Raw genomic sequence first — 19,606 nt, 5'->3', positions numbered from 1 at the left:
CGAAAAACGTTAGTTCGCTGATCATCCACTGGAAGCCCGCGCTAAGAATGTCTATGAATATGGCCCAACTTGTCCATCTTAGATAGTACCTATCCCACGTCTCGACATCCAGTATGCCTGTAGGTTATTCCTTGGGTTGCTCTGTACAGATGCCTCAAACTAGGAAGCTGCCTGGAGAGGGGAAGTAGTAGAGCTAACGGAGGGGGCCCACCTAGGCTCCGATCCCCAGGTATAGTCATATTATCTGAAAAGTTGACCTCTTGACAATGTATTCAAGATGTACCCTCCCTATGCAGCCTTCTCAACTGTTATTAGAACTGAGCTGTACCGTTCTAGTCCACAGTGCACAGCAGTAGGCGGACAGTGGTAGGGGAGAAGTGCTCTATGCGCCTGCGCGAACGAGACAGCTTGCTAGTTTGAGCCATCTGTACCTATGAATCCATTCTTGATACGTGCTCATTCCAGTTGTGTTTTGTCTCCAATGCCCTTCCCTAATAACATACGAATGTAGTTTATAATAATTTAAATAAAAAAATCGAGAATTGAGAGACGTGTATTTTTATTTCAGTTATTTTTCCATAGTTTGTTTTGAGTATGAGCATTTGAAACATTAAAAGAAATTCACCTTTTCTTGTTGTAGAACGAAAAATTGAAAGAAACTCTGAGCGAAGAGAGAAAGGGCGTCGGACACTACCTGGTCGACCTCACCCAACAGAAGAAGAGGATCAGCCAGAACATTATTGGCCTGGAAAAAGAAGTAAGTTGAAGTGCAGTTTTGTTCGTGTTCCTTCCTAGGAACATTACACACAGACTAAAGAGCGGTCGGTATATTTGATGCAATGCAATGTTGGCAGGAAACTCGCGTCAGTGTAACGGGATTTCTCGCCTGGCACTTACTCTATTGCGTGAATCATCCATCCTCGCTGCCAATCTCAACCGTAAAACAACGCAAGAAATGTACAGTCTTAGAAAAAAGTTACTTTATAAGTTCCGGAAAGGAAGCAGTGCGTATGATCAGACATACTTACTTACTTAAATGGCTTTTAAAGAACCCGAAGGTTCATTGCCGCCCTAACATAAGCCCACCATCGGTCCCTATCCTGTGCAAGATTAATCCAGTCTCTATCATCACACCCCACCTCCCTCAAATCCATTTTAATATTATCCTCCCATCTACGCCTCGGCCTCCCCAAAGGTCTTTTTCCCTCCGGTCCCCCAACTAACACTCTATATGCATTTCTGGATTCGCCCATACGTGCTACATGCCCTGCCCATCTCAAACGTCTGGATTTTAAGTTCCTAATTATGTCAGGTGAATACAATGCGTGCAGTTCTGTGTTGTGTAACTTTCTCCATTCTCCTGTAACTTCATCCCGCTTAGCCCCAAATATTTTCCTAACAACCTTATTCTCAAACACCTTTAACCTATGTTCCTCTCTCAGAGGAGAGTCCAAGTTTCACAACCATACAGAACAACCGGTAATATAACTGTTTTATAAATTCTAACTTTCAGATTTTTGGACAGCAAACTGGATGATAAGAGCTTCTCTGCGTTTAATTTCCTCCCGAGTGTCATTTATATTTATTACTGTTGCTCCAAGATATTTGAATTTTTCCACCTCTTTGAAGGATAAATCTCCAATTTTTATATTTCCATTTCGTACAATATTCTGATCACGAGACATAATCATATACTTTGTCTTTTCGGAATTTACTTCCAAACCGATCGCTTTACTTGCTTCAAGTAAAATTTCCGTGTTTTCCCTAATCGTTTGTGTATTTTCTCCTAACATATTCACGTCATCTGCATAGACAAGAAGCTGATGTAACCCGTTCAATTCCAAACCCTGCCTGTTATCCTGAACTTTCCTAACGGCATATTCTAGAGCGAAGTTAAAAAGTAAAGGTGATAGTGCATCTCCCTGCTTTAGCCCGCAGTGAATTGGAAAAGCATAAGATAGAAACTGACCTATACGGACTCTGCTGTATGTTTCACTGAGACACATTTTAATTAATCGAACTAGTTTCTTGGGAATACCAAATTCAATAAGAATATCATATAATACTTCCCTCTTAACCGAGTCATATGCCTTTTTGAAATCTATGAATAACTGATGTACTGTACCCTTATACTCCCATTTTTTCTCCATTATCTGTCGAATACAAAAAATCTGATCAATAGTCGATCTATTACGCCGAAAAGCGCACTGATGATCCCCAATAATTTCATCTACGTACGGAGTTAATCTTCTCAATCTTACAAAGTTTTGTACGACGTCAACAAAAGTGATATTCCTCGAAAGTTACCACAGTTGGTTTTGTCCCCCTTTTTAACATACAACGAAACAAAACGAATTCTATTACCTCAACTAGTCGTTCTCTTGTGAACCAGGTCGCTCGTCCTCTGATCATGCGCACTGCCTCCTTTCTGGGATTTATGAAGTATCTGTGCGGCAAAACTTTTTTCTAAGACTGTACACTCTTTGACACGGAAATTGGTCGCTATTCAGAGACTGCCCCACATCGGAATAGTTCGGAAATCATCGTGTTTACATGCGTGCGCTTTACAAAGAGAGATTCGAAGGCCGGTCTTTGCAATGAGAAGAGCTCTGTCGTTAAGCCATAAAGGCTTCGTATGGAAAATATATCGCTTTGTGACATAACCATACGTTGCTGCTACGACTCGACTTCATCCTCGGACCTCTATGGTTAATATTTCCCCGTGTGAATATCGCGTTAGCCCGAACGACATTTAGAAAAATTCACGCTATAGGAGAGCGACCATTTTCCGTGTCAAAGGTTGTACACATCGTGAGTGTATTAATAGGTCCCGCGCCGTAGCTGCGTGATGTGGGGCGTAATCTGTAATAGGGATGGGAGGTTATTCGAAAATAACCGGTTATCGGTTAACCGGCTATTTTAAAATTAATTAAACGTGAAGAAGGTTAACCGATCAAAAATAACCGGTTATTGAAATTTCAAAGTTAGAAAATTATTCAGGAAAACAAATTGAGAGGTTATTTAAAATAGAAATCAACTGCAAACCAACCAAAAGATAGGTGAAAGAACGTCATTACATGCTGAAGATCATCAATGACGTCCCTGATCAAAATACGAGTACAAATAATAAGAGGTTATGAAATTGAATTTAGTTAATTACCTTACTCACATTAGAGTCATAGTAAGATAAATAAAAAAATAACAAAATTGCATAATTTTTATAATAATAATAATCTCGATCATGAAACATTTTGACGCGTAATTTATTGTCCTATAACCAATAAATATTGACGTCAAAATTTCTCGCCGTTTGAAATGTTTCAATGACCGCAGATATATTATAAGTCAATCAGAGAAAGTCGGCGATTAAAATGGGTATAGATTATTGATATTAAATTGAAATCTCATTTCATTTTGCCATCTATGGACAGATGAAGTAAGTAAAGCAGTAACCCATACCGATCTAGGAATGGCCTACGAGACAATTTGTATGCAGAATTGATTGCATAGAGTACAAAATAATAAACGTAAACGATGTTCGACTGACATTAAATTTGAGATAGACTTAAAATACATTTGATTCGATGCATATTTAAAAAATAACCGGTTATTGAGGAAAATAACCGGTAATTAACCGGTTAACCGTATGAAAATAACCGGTTATTTTTGCCCATCCTTAAATTCTGTAATCCCTTGCACTAGCGTTGTAGAATGAGTGCTGGTTCGAGTTTTCGTGAGGAAGACATTTTTCATTAAATTTAGGCCAGTGTATGGAACCGATGACAACTCATCGTGATGAATTTGGGGAGCTTTAGGCCTATTAAGTAATTGTAGAGAAAGATATATACTAAAGTCGTCGATAGAAGTTCTACCTTTCACAGGGATAAAATTCTGAACTTAAACCTAATGCTTAATAGAGTGAAACCTGTTCAAGACGGAAGTGACATGGTCCTAATTTATTTTCCATTGTGGGCAGGTTTCCGTATTATTCAGGTGTGACATTAAAATGGAATATTTTCTCATTCATATAGGTACATGAAAAACAAAATGGGATGTCCCAAATTGCAAGAAGTACAAAATATTCCATTTAACACTCATCACATTAAATCAGCTTTCTGTCGCTTACTATGTTGGTGAATCATCTTGACTAAAATCTCATTTTCTGTATAAATATTATCGTAACTGACTCATTAGTCATTAAACATTACTAAAGTTTACAAATCTAATTATATTTAATATCTAACACTATACTCTAATACTGTACTGCATATCACTACACATTATTAATTAATTAGACTAGGAGCCATCCATTAGAAGCCTTGAATTCTGGTTTATTTCATTTCTTTCCCAGTTCAATAGCTTGCTTTACAGAACACATCCAGGAATTGGCTTGTTCTTTGGAAGGTCGTGAAGAACTCACTCCCACAACAGTTCATTTATTTCCACATAAACAGTTGCTTTCTGGTTCCTTTTGTGTCACCAATATTGGCCGCACGCCACTCGCTCATTATGATCTTTATTTTTTAAAGTGTCACACCTGCGTTTTCCACAACTGTACTTCGATATTACTTCACATAGACTTTGTTTCTAATTTTCCTTTATCTCGATAACTTTTACTTCATCACTTAATGGTAATGCCACATTTTATGCAACTTTTTTTTTAACCTGGAAATCACTACCCTTGTGCTCTGTTTAGCTACGACAGTATACGGGTGTGAAGCATTGAAAATCTTTGAAGGGACTCGTCTGCCTAGTCAACAGGATAATAAAATTTATGACCGACAGGCCAACACACCCTCGTACCCTCTAGAATTTTGCAAAGAAAACTTGCTTTTATCTTAGTGACCTACATATTTCGTATATTATTTGAAATTACACGCTGTTTCAAAATATAGTTACAAAATATAGTGTGTCCAAAATATTGTTTCCGTTTTGAACAGTAGCAGACAGTTTCCGTTTCCGCGTTGGACAGTTTCCGTTTTATTCAGGAAAAATTACACATAATACATACACATTTCGCCGGGACCAATAAATTGTTCCGAAATAGACAGGATTCCGGATTATTCAGGTTCCGATTTGAAAGGTTTCACTGTATGTTATTATTATTATTATTATTATTATTATTATTATTATTATTATTATCCCTTACATTATATGTAGGTTCTTATTTGGTGAATTCACAACTTACCTTGTTTTGAATTGTCGCACCTCTGCGCATTTTCTCCTTCCCTTTATTTATTGTGTTATCTGGTTCTAGTCACTAGCATCGTTGGGTGGCGTTCACACTGTGAAGCTGTCATAGCTCAAAGGCTTAATTATTTTGCATGTCGCAGTTGGGTTGGATATAAATACTCCAGATGAAAATTGCGTAGCTAATAAGCGTAATGGACTACTGTCGTCAGTGGGGTTGCAAGGCATGCGCCTGGAGTGAAGGGGATGGTGCGTTCATTGTTGCAGGTGACGGAGCTCAAGTTCATCGCGCGCCAGAGCGCGTCGCTCAACAACCAGTTCAAGAAGGGCATGAAGCACCTCGCCATGTGCAAGCGCAAGAAGTGCTCCGTCTGCGCGTACACCAAGGCCACCTTCGGAGACTACGTGGAGAGGAGCAGCGAGTGAGTATCCAATTACAAAAATACAGTTTTTGTTGTTTAGTCAACTGTCCGAAGACAGGTCTGTACCTCACAAATGATACCAAGAAGGCACCACTTGTGAGACAACTAGGCCAGGAGATAATGGGGTAGGGTGGCCAGTTATTTTCCTCCTCCATTGCATACAGTAAGAGTCAAAATAACGTCGGCGATTATAAATGTGTATCAAGGGTGTATTTAAGGAGGAACCGATGCGTCCCTGACTGCCACTCCCGAAATTTTGAACATAAAGTCTCTAGATCTATAGTGAGGATCACGTAAGAGCAGTTCCTAAAAGTCTAATTTGGCCGTCTCTTCAGTGTTGCCAACTATTATCGGTACCAGATATCACCAAAGAGGGTAAAATCACAATGCTACGTACTGAAATAATAATAATAATAATAATAATAATAATAATAATAATAATAATAATAATAATACAGTGTTAACAATAACAATGTCTTGCTTATTTATCACATCTCATCTTTATGTTGCGACGTGTTTCCTAAATGGTTCAATAATTTATTTATAAAATAGTATATTTTCCTTCTCTACTTCTCGCTTATTATGTTGGTAATTCGGATTAGTATGATCTAGTATTACAATTTATTTTGTCAGGCAACTTGAAAAAATGTATTGCTTTGACTAAAGAATTTACGATTCATGAGACCTAACCTAAAAATGTATTTATTTACTTGCATTTTTATCAGTTTGTTGTACTGTAAACCGAAATCATTGCTGCCAACATAACAGAAAATAACTGTAAGTTGTAGTATTTGTCAGTACCCGAAATTCGAAACGAAGTTGGTAAAAGAAATTTCAATCTGAGAGCTAGAAAATCACTATAATCCACTAGCATATTTAGTAATAGTGGAAAAATGGTTACGCTTCACCCTTACGGTATTAAGTAAACTGATCCGGACTATACCAGTGGTGGCTCATGATGATACAGTTCGATTTTTCTACAAGCGATTCCTGCTCGCTGGCTCCTGACAAACTATAGCGTGGGAGTCGGGACTGTGCCATACACTCGCACAGAGATTGGAGGCCCGACTATGCAATGCGCAAGCACGGGACAAAACGAATCTGACTTACATTAAAGCAGGTAGCCTACTAGAAAGGATTTCCATTAGCGTCACTGTTGCCAGGCTAACAACACTAAAATCCACTCACGTAACAACCAAATTTCACACGTGACTTTTAGAATATCGTCGTTGTTTCGGCAATAACTCCTATGTGACATTTATCGATTTTCAGATTTGTGCTCTATTAAATAATTTAAATAGTGATACAGCAAATAATAAAATCTCCTATATGTAATTATATTTCTTTCTTTCGAAAATGTAAGAATTCACAATCTCCTATGCACTACTGCCATAGAAGTATAAATGTGTTTTTTCTTCCTACTGAAAAACTTCATATTTTGCACATAGGAGTTACTGCAGGAACAACGACGATATGCAGGATATATAGGCATTTTAATTACTGTACTGTACTAACATAGCTTTCTGCATCTAATGCTGGTTTAGTTTCCCTGCAGTATTAACACTTTTATTATCGCTACATTAAGTTTAGAAACGTCTTCCATTGCACACTGTCTACCAAAAAGTAATTGGGCACCCAGAATTTTACGTGCTAGGTGCCATGTTTCGGCGGCTACTATGCAGTGGTATGCAGACAATAATGTTTACCGGTTGGATTGGCCTGCACAGAATCCTGATCTCGATCCCATTGAGCATCTTTGGGACGAATTGGACCGGCGATTGAGGTCCCGGGAGATGCGGCCAACTTCCATTGTCCAACTGAGTAACATGTTGCAAGAGGAATGGCGACGCATTCCAGTGGATATCCTAAACAAACTAGTGGAGAACATGCCTGACAGGGTGGCTGTTGTTATAGCAACAAGAGGTGATACCACGAGGTTCTAAAGGAGTGCCCAATTACTTTTTGGTAGGTAGTGTATAACTTGTGTTTATACATTGTTGTTGTTTAGTCAACCGTCCGAAGACAGGTCAGAACCTCGCAAATGATACCAACATGGCACCACTTATGAGGCAACTAGGCTAGGAAATAATGGGGTAGGGTAGCCAGTTCCTTTCCCCCTCCGTTGCAGACATTGTCGATTAGCTACATATTATACTAATCATTATTCAGATTGGGGTGGAGTAGCATCATCTGTACTTAATCCATTAATTTTATTACACAGAAGATTAATAAAAATTTGTCTAATCGAAAATATGGATTACCCAACAAATTTATACAGATTTTAAAGTATTAACCATTGAAGAAATTTATAAATATAGTTTACTAACTTACTACCACAGAAATCAAATAAAACATAAATCTAATCGACATGAATATCGTACTCGAAGACAAAAGTCTACTTTCCCATTAATTGAGCCTAAATGTCATACAAGTGCAGCTCTTAAACATGGTGCTAGCTTAGGCCCAAGACTTTATAATAAAATTACAAACCATTTTCCAAATTTGAAATATTTTTAAATTCAAGCTTTTAAAAAAGAAATTTATAAATTTATTCATGATATATAATATTAAGAAATGTGTGTATTTTTTTACCCTTTATTTCTGTCGACTATATTAATATTTTTATGCTCGACCATGCCGAAATGTACTAATTATACACCCGGTAGCAGTCCTTTAATACATGTCATTAAAGTACACCTACTCATTAAAGTACAGGTCTTCAGCCAATGATAACTCAGCTTACATGTGTTCAGCCAATGACAAGTCAGCTTTGTGCCGTTATAAAACCGCAAGTATCGATTATTCTTGGATATGCAATCGAAAGAGAATTAGCGAAAAGTCACGGAGGCTGGAAATCCAATACTGTTGCAGAAGGTTATGTTCTGTTACTATAATAATTAGCGTTAATTGTAAATAATATTCAAATAAATTCAATTTGTCATCTCGTTTTTCAGTGTCGAATTCAGTAATCAAGGCTACAATATTATAATATTATCAAGTTTAACGGGACTACGTCAAGGTCAATGACATTATTGTTCCTCGAAAAAAATCAATACTTTCGCGTCTGCGCACATCTCACAATTCACGACCTAGAACAAGGTCACTTCCGATCTTGTCAGTTACAAATAAAATGTATACATCTGAATACCGGTAATTTCAAGTTAGAAATATGGTCGAGCATAAAAATTCGTATGAAACTCGCCTATAATGGTAAGAAGCTCGTATGAAAATTATGAAACGAGCGCAAGCGAGTTTCATAAATATCCATACTAGCTTCTTAATTACTATCATTATAGGCTTGTTGCATAATGTACTATTATATCACTGGCTTCTGTCTGATTGTCAATTTATATTAAATGTGTTTTTTCTCTCTTTTTGTCTCCTTTTTTGTTCTTGTGTGTTATTTATTGGTTTGAATTAAGTTACTTACTGTATTTAGTAAATTGTCCTTGTAAATTTTATGTTATATTATTGGCTAAAACTGCATCGTATACGAGCCTGGCTCTTACAGTAGTGCCTGGAAACATTTTTGTTTTATAATTTAATTCATACTCACTAGATAGCTAGTTAAATATAAATAAATAAAATAAATTACATACAGATGCATACAAACAATATTTATACATTATAGTCTTTAAAATAAGGTATGTGTTATGCATATTATAAATCTATTTATTTACATTCAGTAGTATTTGTTTAAATGCATCGTATATTAAGCAATTTAAATGTAATATAAACCTGTCGTTTTCAATTCATTCACTAGTTTATGAATCCCAGAACTCGTTGGAACTCGCACTCCGGGAAATTGTTGACGAAACCCTTTTCTAAGACTTCTTGCAGATTCATATTTAAAGAACGTGAAACACACGAATGGCATTAATCACAACAAGAATACACGTATGTGTTACGAAAAACTAACATTACGTATACTGATGAAAGCCAAGGACTGCTTGGTGTGCGAAGACAGATTCCACTAAGATATCAAAATAATAAACACTCACTTGCAATAATAAACCATCAGTCGCATGAGTCATCCGGTGAGAGAGCCGCACTCAAAACAACCACGTTTCACGAGGATTTGTAGCTGCACAATTTTGCACCATTTTGTGGAGTTGGAGCTTTTACTTCTCCGTGTGAGTGCATGATGTGGTCTCGGATCTTGCGCTGTCGCTTGCCGGGAGTCGGCGTAAGGGAACTGCGTATACAACAGTAAGAATCGCACTGTATAAGGAGATTTTACAAAAATCTAGAGTTTGCTCTCTTATTTTAAATAAAATCATTATCCGTAATTGACTTCTACATGGTAATAGTGATACTGAGAATGCACATTACAAGTACACTTGTGAAAACAGGATGTTTCAAATATTTCTTACAAACGTTTTATGATACCTTTTATAATAATAATAATAATAATAATAATAATAATAATAATAATAATAATAATAATAATTATAATTATAATAATTATATGTATATAATTTATTTCTAAGAAATAGTTTGCCCAGGCATCCTGGGTTGCCAAAAACACAGAATAACACACATATAAGAATAGTAACGATTGCAATAAAATAGATGAGTCAAATTGAAATGTGAACTATGAGGTTAAATTTAAGAAATAATAAATTTGTACATATATTTGTAACAATCTCACACTAACGAATAGAAAAGGGGGGGGGATAATAATAACTACAATAATATAATAGTATAAAATGGATTGTTCTCAGTCCATTCCATTCATATTTCTTGTGAAAAATTTGAATCTACGCCTGATATTATTTTTGTACTTGGCCATTTAACGACGCTGTATCAATTACTGAGTTATTTAGCGTCGATGGCATTGATGATAGCGAGATGGTATGTGGCGAGATGAGGCCGAGAATTCAGCATTCGCCTACCGTTGGGGAAACCTCGGGAAAAACGCAACCAGATATTATTACAAATAGTGCGATTCCCTGGTAATGTTGCCAACATGGCAAAGGCCATCAGTTAAAACAACACAGGACAAACACAAGGTGAATATAAGAGACACTCTTCCAGCTCCGGACCTAATGGAAGTAAGATGAGTGCCCAGGTCCGTTTCAGGAATCGAATCCGTCTTCGCTGGATTTGTAGTTAGGAAATCTACCACACAAGCTACAGTGCAAATGAATGTCATTAATACGATTATTTTTTTTTCAGTTTTATTAATTTGATCGATATTATTATTTTGTATAAAGTGCACTAATCTGTGAAATCGAAGTTTGGAGTGTAAGAAACTTACGAATATGAAGAATATTTGTAAGTATAGAAATTGAACTTAAATTGAGAAAAAGTAGCTGTAAACTAAATCGCACCGAAACTAGTACAGAGCGTTCGAGCCAAGATGTCCCCCACTATCATGGAAACTGGTTGGCGGACGGGAATGACGCGAGTCCCGGCGTTATGTCTCGCTAGTTACGGAAAATTCCCGAGGCTCTCAAGTCAATATTCAGTGTGTCTGTTGTGTGCGTTTGTGTTGTGATGTACAGTTTAGAACAGTGTATTTGTATACCTATACAAAACTTTCGTGAAATATACGTTGCCGTAAATTCAGACGTCGTTACCCCGATGGTCCTGTGCCAAATAAAACAATATACAGACTCGTAAAGAAATTTAACGAGACAGGCCCGGTTCAAAATAAGAAGCGTCGAGTGAATAAACGGGTCTTAACTTAGGAAACATTAGATGAAATAGGTTTTCGATTAGAACGAAGCCCTCAGAAATCTTTGCCCAGGAAGTAGGAGTGTCAAAAACCTCAGTTGAACACGCCACTAAATTGTTGAAGTTAAAACCGTACAAAACCCATGTAGTAGTATAGTATTTTATATATATTTACTTATTTATTTATTTAACTTGGTAGAGATAAGGCCATCAGGCTTTTTCTTCTCCTCTACCAGGGGATTACAATTACAGTATTAAGAATGCAGTTACAAATTGTAATTACAATTAATATTAAATTTACAAATGTGATAAAAATTAAAGTACTAAAAGATAAGGCCTAACTGATTAATAAAAGCTAGACAGTTTATTGTAGAAGTTAAGAACAAAGAAAGATTTTTAATTTTTACTAGTAAAAATTAAACCTAGAATAAAATTATATAGTGATGAACTAACCGGATGTTGAAATATTTTGTGCTAGAATAAGAGAACTATTTACAAGAAGCCATGTCTGAACGAGTCTCAATTGCTGACCAAGTGCCTAGTAAGTTTGTGTAGTGTGTAGTGCGTCACATAAGTGAAAATGAACTACAGAAAGTGTTCGGGAATGTTCTAAAGCGATCTTAAGCATACTTGAATGCCGAAGGTCACCATTTCCAGCAGTTAGACTACTACAATAAGGTAAACCTTTTATTTCAGTACTATGAGTTTTATTTTGCCGCATATTACGACCACCGTTTGGCGGTAGACGGACGACCCGTGTATCATGCGGAGGCCGCTCGGCCATCGGTAGTGAGTGGACATCTTGGCTCGAACGCGCTGTACATAAGCAAAGGAACTCCAACAGAACAAAATAGCTTACTTTAAAAGAGTCTGTAAGAAACAGGATATACTGGTATAAATATAGGGTAAGCTAGTACAACCACAGTCTAGTATATATAGTCACGAAGCTCAATACTTACTAAATATGCAAACAAAGACAGTTGAAATATGCATCCATAGATAGTTGCTAACCACCAGGATCGCTACTATCGCCTCATCACAGAACCTTTCCCCAGCAGACGATAAAATGTATTGTACTTTCGATATCGTATTCTTTTGAAAAATTTAACACCTTCCTTCCACTATTGAAATATGAAATACATAAGGTTTATATATTATTTTCATAAAGCATATATTATATTTTATAAACTCACATTCCTGGATCTTTCGGAAGAAGGATAACTATGACCTCTTTTTCATACAGTATTTATACTGGGTGTTCAGTTCAAAGTGTGTCATGGCTCGCTGTATGTCGTCATGTGGCTAGTCTATGAGCCTAGAGCAGGCGTGGCGAAAATGTCATCGTGCGCCGAGCCACTGTGTAACCTGCAACATGCATAGCACCTATGGAGGGGGGCGAACACCCGAAGGGGAAGAGAAGCAACTGTCTGACTTATTAACAGATTTTCATTTTCCTTACGTCAAGCACTTAAATACAATTTTATTCAGTACAAGGCTACAAACTAATGTTTAGTACGTGTAACGAAGAAAGAAATGAACAATGAAACATAGGACACAATATCACAACCTAAAATTAACTGTCTTCAGAATGTCCCCGCGACAGAGTTTCAAAATCAGGAATGATGTCACTTACTGCCAGTCGTAGTTGATCACGAAGGTATTTGTCTGTCAGTCGTGATCTAAATTTGGTTTTTACTACTTTCATTGTTGAAAATAATTTTTCACAAACGTAAGTTGTAGCGAACATGGCTTCAAAAGAGAAAGCGAACGAACGAAGCTTCGGATATTTATTTTTTGGCAAAGATTTGAAAAGTCCTTACATCTAGCTTTCATTTAACATCACATTGTGAATCTGTGAGTTTAAATTGAAGATCTAACCGCATTATTTGTACATCTGCTGAAAAAGGATCGACGTACAGAGATAATAATAATAATAATAATAATAATAATAACAACCTTTTAATGTTTCATCAGTAACATGTAGTATAATGCCGTTTTATGTTATACAACCTTTTTCCTCGTAATACTTATGAACAAATCATACATTTAATATTTTCATCATATTGGCAGCAAAAAAATGCATCCTCCCATCCTACTTGAAACTTTCGTTTTTGTAGATGTACATGTATTCGAGAGAGACATTGCAATAATATGCCACTCGCAGATCAGAGACAAATACAAATGGAAAGGAGTTTGACTCCAGTGAGTGAGAGGGTGGGGGCTGTGGGAGGTAGAGAGCAAGAGAAACCATTGCGAGCCACAATGTGCTCGTGAGTCAGATATTCGCCACGGCTGGCCTAGAGAATTCAATCTCCCTACACTTCCGCAGAGGTGTATTACCTATGTGCCAGAGAAGTTGCCTAGAAAGTACGGCGTTCAATCTGAAGAGTACTTACCGATACGTACGGTGACGCCGGTAGTGGCAGGAATGTGAACTGTTTCGAAACATGTACTGAGGTGAGTTTTTTTCTTATTGTCGAGATATGGGGAGAGGGTTAAGGCGATTACTTACGTATTTGTTAACATTAATTTCGACTGTCAACATGGACACGGAACATTTGATTTGTGTTGTGGAATGTTGCCGTACGCAACTGATGATAACAAATACCCTGCGTATGATTTGGCCGAGCAAAACACAGTTCGAAAGAGGTTATGGTAGCACACAGACCGTACAGACCGCCATCTGTTGCTACGACGTTCAAGTTATACTGTACACGTTCTCAAGTCCAGATTGAACGCCTTGATTAATAGGCAACTTTTCTGACATAAAAGCTGAAACTCGCTTCAAATCGCTGACTCATCAACAGTGACGTCATGACACATTTTGAAATGAACACCCAGTAGTACCACAAACGTCTCCTTGTCCCATATTATTATTAAAATTATTGTATTTTAGCCATTTACAGTTATTACAACCGATAACGAACATTTCACAATTTACACAACTTTTCACAACAAAGCGAAATACGGCAATGCCTTTACGATCTAGACCAGCAGTGAAATATTATATTATAACTTTATTGCGTATCATTGCTAAGTTTTATTTAGTGTAATGTGTCCAGAAGTTCCGTTTACTTCTTGTTCCATAATATGTTGCAGAAATAATTTCAAAACTGTGTTATTTTAATGTGAAGAGAATTTTACGTGTTAACATAATCCGTTCCAATCAACATTTTAAGTTTAGAATGGAAGCTATTTTGAGGTTCAATAAAAACGAATTTATATTGTGATTTTAATGTAGCACATCTACCTTCCTTTATTGTAGACAGAAAATTTACCATACCACTCCTATGAAATTAGTGTACATACGTTTGTCTTATTTCGTCCCTTAGGTAGTAGATAAATACAATAATTCAGTACTCAATTGTTGTATTAAAATACAGACAAATAGACTGTAACGGGTGTCATACATGACATTATGTTTAATTATACTGTATAATTGCGAATATAGGAATATAAGTTAAATATAGTAAACATAACCTATAATTTCTGTATGACATAACATACATATGTAGTGGCAGGGCATAGGAGACTACTAAAATTAGACAGAAAGGGGCAACTAGTACAGTAAACATAACCTATAATTTCAACATATCTAAATATTCGTACGGTGCAACTGAAAATTATTGAATCGTGCATAAATGAATGTACAAGAATTTCGCAATATTTAATCGAAATAAAGGCAGGTTACACATACGAACAACGTAATTTTCACACCAAAAATAATGTACATCTTAACTTGCAAGGAATTGTGTCTGAAGTCTCCTAATCATTGTTTTAAATTTTATTAATGCAATTACACTACATTTTACAGAAATATGTGTTACTCTTTATGCATTCCAATTAATTTATATGGTTGAAACGCCGCCTTTCGTGATCGGGTTAAGTGAGTCACATGGTCTGCCTTACAGCCTGTATTACATCACGATGGTAATGACCAGGCTTCGAGACTTTAGACCCGATACAATAAGTTTACTGTGCATGCACTATAGGTTGTTGACTCGCTGCAGGTAGACAGAGATGTGTTGAGGTAACAACGTTGCTATTTAGAGTAGAGTACGGTAGTATGGGGAAACATACATGTGTACATTCTGAAAGTAAATATACATAACACAATGATAATATCAAAAAAATGTGAAAAACATTTATTCTCCTGTCTTTTATAAGCATTTGTGTTTAATTATATACAGTGTTAATGGTGGAAATAAGCATATATCAATATTAATTTTTTCATTTATCCTATTGGTCATCTTTAGGAAGTGCAGTTACAGTACCGAATTGCAATGTACCTACTACAAGGACATTCTCAATGTCTCAAACGTAAATCTTTTTCGGTTATCTGCCAAAGTTTGTACTGTAGAAAGCTGAGCTCTACGTCGCGTGACGTGATAGAAGCAAAACGAATAAACCTATCATCATTGCAGTCTCTAAGAGACAGTCCTTTATTCTCGGGTGACTCTATGTCCACTAATTTGCTGTTTATAATACACAATGTTCCATATCCGTTATTTTTACATAAAATAGATTTCCACTTCTGTTTTACACGTTCAGTAACCGGTGTGCTTGATGTCTCATTAATTCTCTGCATCATTTCCTCAATTAATTTGAGGGCTTCCGGCATCTCTTGATGTGACTTTTCTAACCGTGTAATACTTTCAGACACAGCTTGTAGCTATGAAAACCAAATTGAATCGCCCCATGCAGAAAGGGCTTCAGTCCATTAGACCTGGTTTTGAGAAAACTAAGGAAAACAGTCTGTACTTTGTATTCCTTTCTGCATATAATTTGAGCCTGACGCTTCAGTTTCTGTCTTTCCAAGCATTGGACTGAATTCCTTTCTGCACAGGCTGATGGAACCATCCATAAAGATATGATTTCCATCGATATCTCGTTTTTTTTTTTTTTTTTTTTTTTTCAAAATTTGTGACTGAAGCCCTTTCTGCATGGAGCGATTCAATTATTCGTCAGAACCTTCAAATCCAGAGCGTTTTCCTTTGCGTATTTGTTGACATTCATACTACAGTACCCCCACCCACTGTACGCTTTACCACTATACTCAGTACGCCGTTATGCGGATTTCCCACTGAACTGCTCTATTGGGTCCGAAGTCTCGAAGCCTGTTAATGACACAGTCTATTGTTCCTAGTGCTCACAGCGCTCCAAGCGGCTAGCAACTATCGCGAGAAATGCAAAAAATCATCCCAAGCTTCGTGACTGTGGTACAACCTCACCAAGAGGAGTCGGTCATGAAATGAAAATACTGATGCAATCTTCAATTAAAGGCGTAATTACGCCCAGAAAGGAGAATACATGCCACAGTAAGAGATTATTAGGCTTAATTTCTTGACAGGATGAGAATTAGGATGAGGAAGATGATGCGATGATGTTTATTAGGGGCCTTTAAATCTATAAAATTGCTGTAAAATATTTTTCATGTTATTATTTTAGACCATCTTTTGCCACATATTGCGATATTGTAAAAAAAAAAAAATGTAATTTAGAGCTATCTACATGCTCTTCGTCCGTATGATGAAACATCGAAAGTAATAACAGCTGTAACAGTTTTGTTTCTGTAATTATTTGAGACCAGCGGGAATGATCAGTCACTTTACAGAACAGTTGTGTTGGGTTTGCTACTAAAAGTGCTTCATGGAAATTTGTGTGACGGAGTTTATTGCTGCGCAGTTTGCGGTGTTCGTGTGAGGCCATAAAATCTCCCATCACCTGCAGTTATTTTCGCTCGGAAAGGGTTGATGAAAGTAAACATATTTAAACAATATCCATACATCCCATTTATCTTGCTTCGTAACGCAGTTTCAAGGTTTTGTAGGTTATGTATTAAAAAATGTATAAATAGAGAATGTTTATTTTCTGTGCAATAGATTGGTGTGACGAAAACAAAATAAAATGAAAAATAATATTCCCTGCAACGACACGATTCCAGTAACGTCGATCAATAAATTCACAACTTTCTCGTATATCAGTGTTCTTTTTCCTCCTATTTTCAGGCCATGCTCCAACGTCAGCATTGCCCACAGTGCAGAGTCATGCAACATGATGTTGCTGCTGTTTCTGTTTTCTTCATTTACTTCATTCCAGCAAGAATTTGTACATTATTTCTATTTAGGCTCCGATAATATGATGAAAATTAGTAAGTCCAGATACTTCACGTATATTCTCATTTTTTGTAATTTCCATTAGCGGCGATTGACCTCTTTGCACAATAGACTATATGCCTGATAATAATAATAATAATAATAATAATAATAATAATAATAATAATAATAATAATAATAATCATCATCATCATTATCGTCATCGTCGTTGTCATCATCGATTTTATATTTCAAGGATTAGGCTCTAAGGGTGCTATGCATAGACATTTCGCTAGCCCGCGCCACGAGCGTGCTAAACTAGCCCCGGCTATCGACTAATTACCTGTACAGCATTCATATCATATCGCTAACACTGGTTTATGAATACGAAAAACGTTAATTCGCTGATCATCCACTGGAAGCCCGCGCTAAGAATGTCTATGAATATGGCACAAAATCTCTACAAAAAGTAATTTAAACTTCCAGCGTATCGATCAGTAGTTTAGTAGATGTTTCTTGACTTCATCGTTTTAATAGAATATTTTTTTAAACCCATTTTTGAAGTATGGTTATCTCCATAATTCGCTCCTTTTCTTAAGTTCAAAGAATATGAATACTTTGAGTATCTATTCGTTTATTTTGTTTGTCAATAAATTTGTATTCAGTTACGGTTCTAAAGACCTTCAATTTTGTTATATCTACTCTTCTAATTGTTTATTTAGTGTCAAATATTCTGAACCATACAGAAACGCGTGAACAGCTGAAGCTCTCTAAAATTCTGCCAGTATAACCTTCCATTTAAACAGTTTGTTTTTCTATGCTATTGTCGAAGCTTCTTAATATTACGTAGACGTGTATCTGATGTCTGTTTTCTGTTATAGAGGAAACACTTTTATACTAGTATGTTTATACAAGTTGTATCATTAAAAGTCCGTATGAAGGTTACTGCAGAACCGTATGAAGGTTACTGCAGAAGTAAATATTGATATTTTGTCAGAAACACTTTGTTCTGGAGCAAGATATCTTTAATTCAGAGTATGTAGTTCATTACATTCATATGTTTATTAGTATTTATTTATTTATTTATTTATTTAACCTGGTAGAGATAAGGCCATCAGGCCTTCTCTTCCCCCCTGCAAGGGAATTACAACTACAATACGAAGAATACAATTACAATTAATATTAAATTTACAATTACATTTCAAATCAAACTACGAAAAGATTACCTGATTAATAAAGGCTAGACAATTTATTGTAGAAGTTAAGAACAAAGGAAGATTTTTTTTTTCATTGAAGTACAAATTAAACCTAGAATAATAAAATGATATTGAAATATTTTGTGCTAGAATAAGAGAACTATTTTTCAAGACGCAATGTCTGAACGAGTCTCAATTACTGACGAAGTGCCTATCAGTCATTTAGTCGTCTTCAGTGGTCTGCAATTTTAAAACATCTTTGTAGAAAGTAATTGTGCTTACAGTTACAATTTGTAAATAAAAATATATGAAAAGGGCTTACAAGTTATAATCTGAAGTAATTTAGCGACTAAATTAATATAGGCCTACAGAATATAGTCTGTGTGTGTGTGTTTTTTTTTTACTAGGACTAGGTTATTTTGCATCAGTTATTCATAGATTTCAAAAAGGCATAAGACTCGGTTAAGAGAGAAGTTTTATATCATATTCTTATTGAATTTGGTATTCCCAAGAAACTAGTTTGATTAATTAAAATGTGTCTCAGTGAAACATACAGCAGAGTTCGTATAGGTCAGTTTCTGTCAGATGCTTTTCCAATTCACTGTGGGCTAAAGCAAGGAGATGCATTATCGCCTTTACTTCCGCTCTAGAGTATGCCATTAGGAAAGTCCAGGATAACAGAGAGGGTTTGGAATTGAACGGGTTACATCAGCTGCTTGTCTATGCGGATGACGTGAATATGTTAGGAGAAAATCCACAAGCGATTAGGGAAAACACGGGAATTTTACTGGAAGCAGATGAAGAGATAGGTTTGGAAGTAAATCCCGAAAAGACAAAGTATATGATTATGTCTCGTGGCGAGAATATTGTACGAAATGGAAATATAAAAATTGGAAATTTATCTTTTGAAGAGGTGAAGAAGTTCAAATATCTTGGAGCAACAGTAACAAATATAAATGATACTCGGGAGGAAATTAAAAACAGAATAAATATGGGAAATGCCTGTTATTATTCGGTTGAGAAA

At 36.2% G+C, this 19,606-nt stretch overlaps 1 protein-coding gene across 3 annotated transcripts in view; it reads left to right on the top strand.

Moving 5' to 3' along the window:
- The window catches only part of LOC138704965 (uncharacterized), a 521,080-nt gene that overhangs the window by 459,021 nt on the left and 42,453 nt on the right, over positions 1 to 19,606 (top strand). For 2 of the 3 annotated variants that reach the window (XM_069833445.1, XM_069833451.1), the window contains exons 7-8: positions 641 to 757; positions 5,458 to 5,612. In XM_069833445.1, coding sequence (XP_069689546.1) covers positions 641 to 757; positions 5,458 to 5,612 — 272 coding nt within the window. The remainder of the gene's footprint in view (positions 1 to 640; positions 758 to 5,457; positions 5,613 to 19,606) is intronic. The other variant, XM_069833459.1, reaches the window with a different exon arrangement.

Source organism: Periplaneta americana, chromosome 1 (genome assembly GCF_040183065.1).
Source record: "Periplaneta americana isolate PAMFEO1 chromosome 1, P.americana_PAMFEO1_priV1, whole genome shotgun sequence".
NCBI classification, from domain to species: domain Eukaryota; kingdom Metazoa; phylum Arthropoda; class Insecta; order Blattodea; family Blattidae; genus Periplaneta; species Periplaneta americana.
Note: the sequence above shows the minus strand (reverse complement) of the source record. Positions and strands in the feature narration are given on the sequence as shown.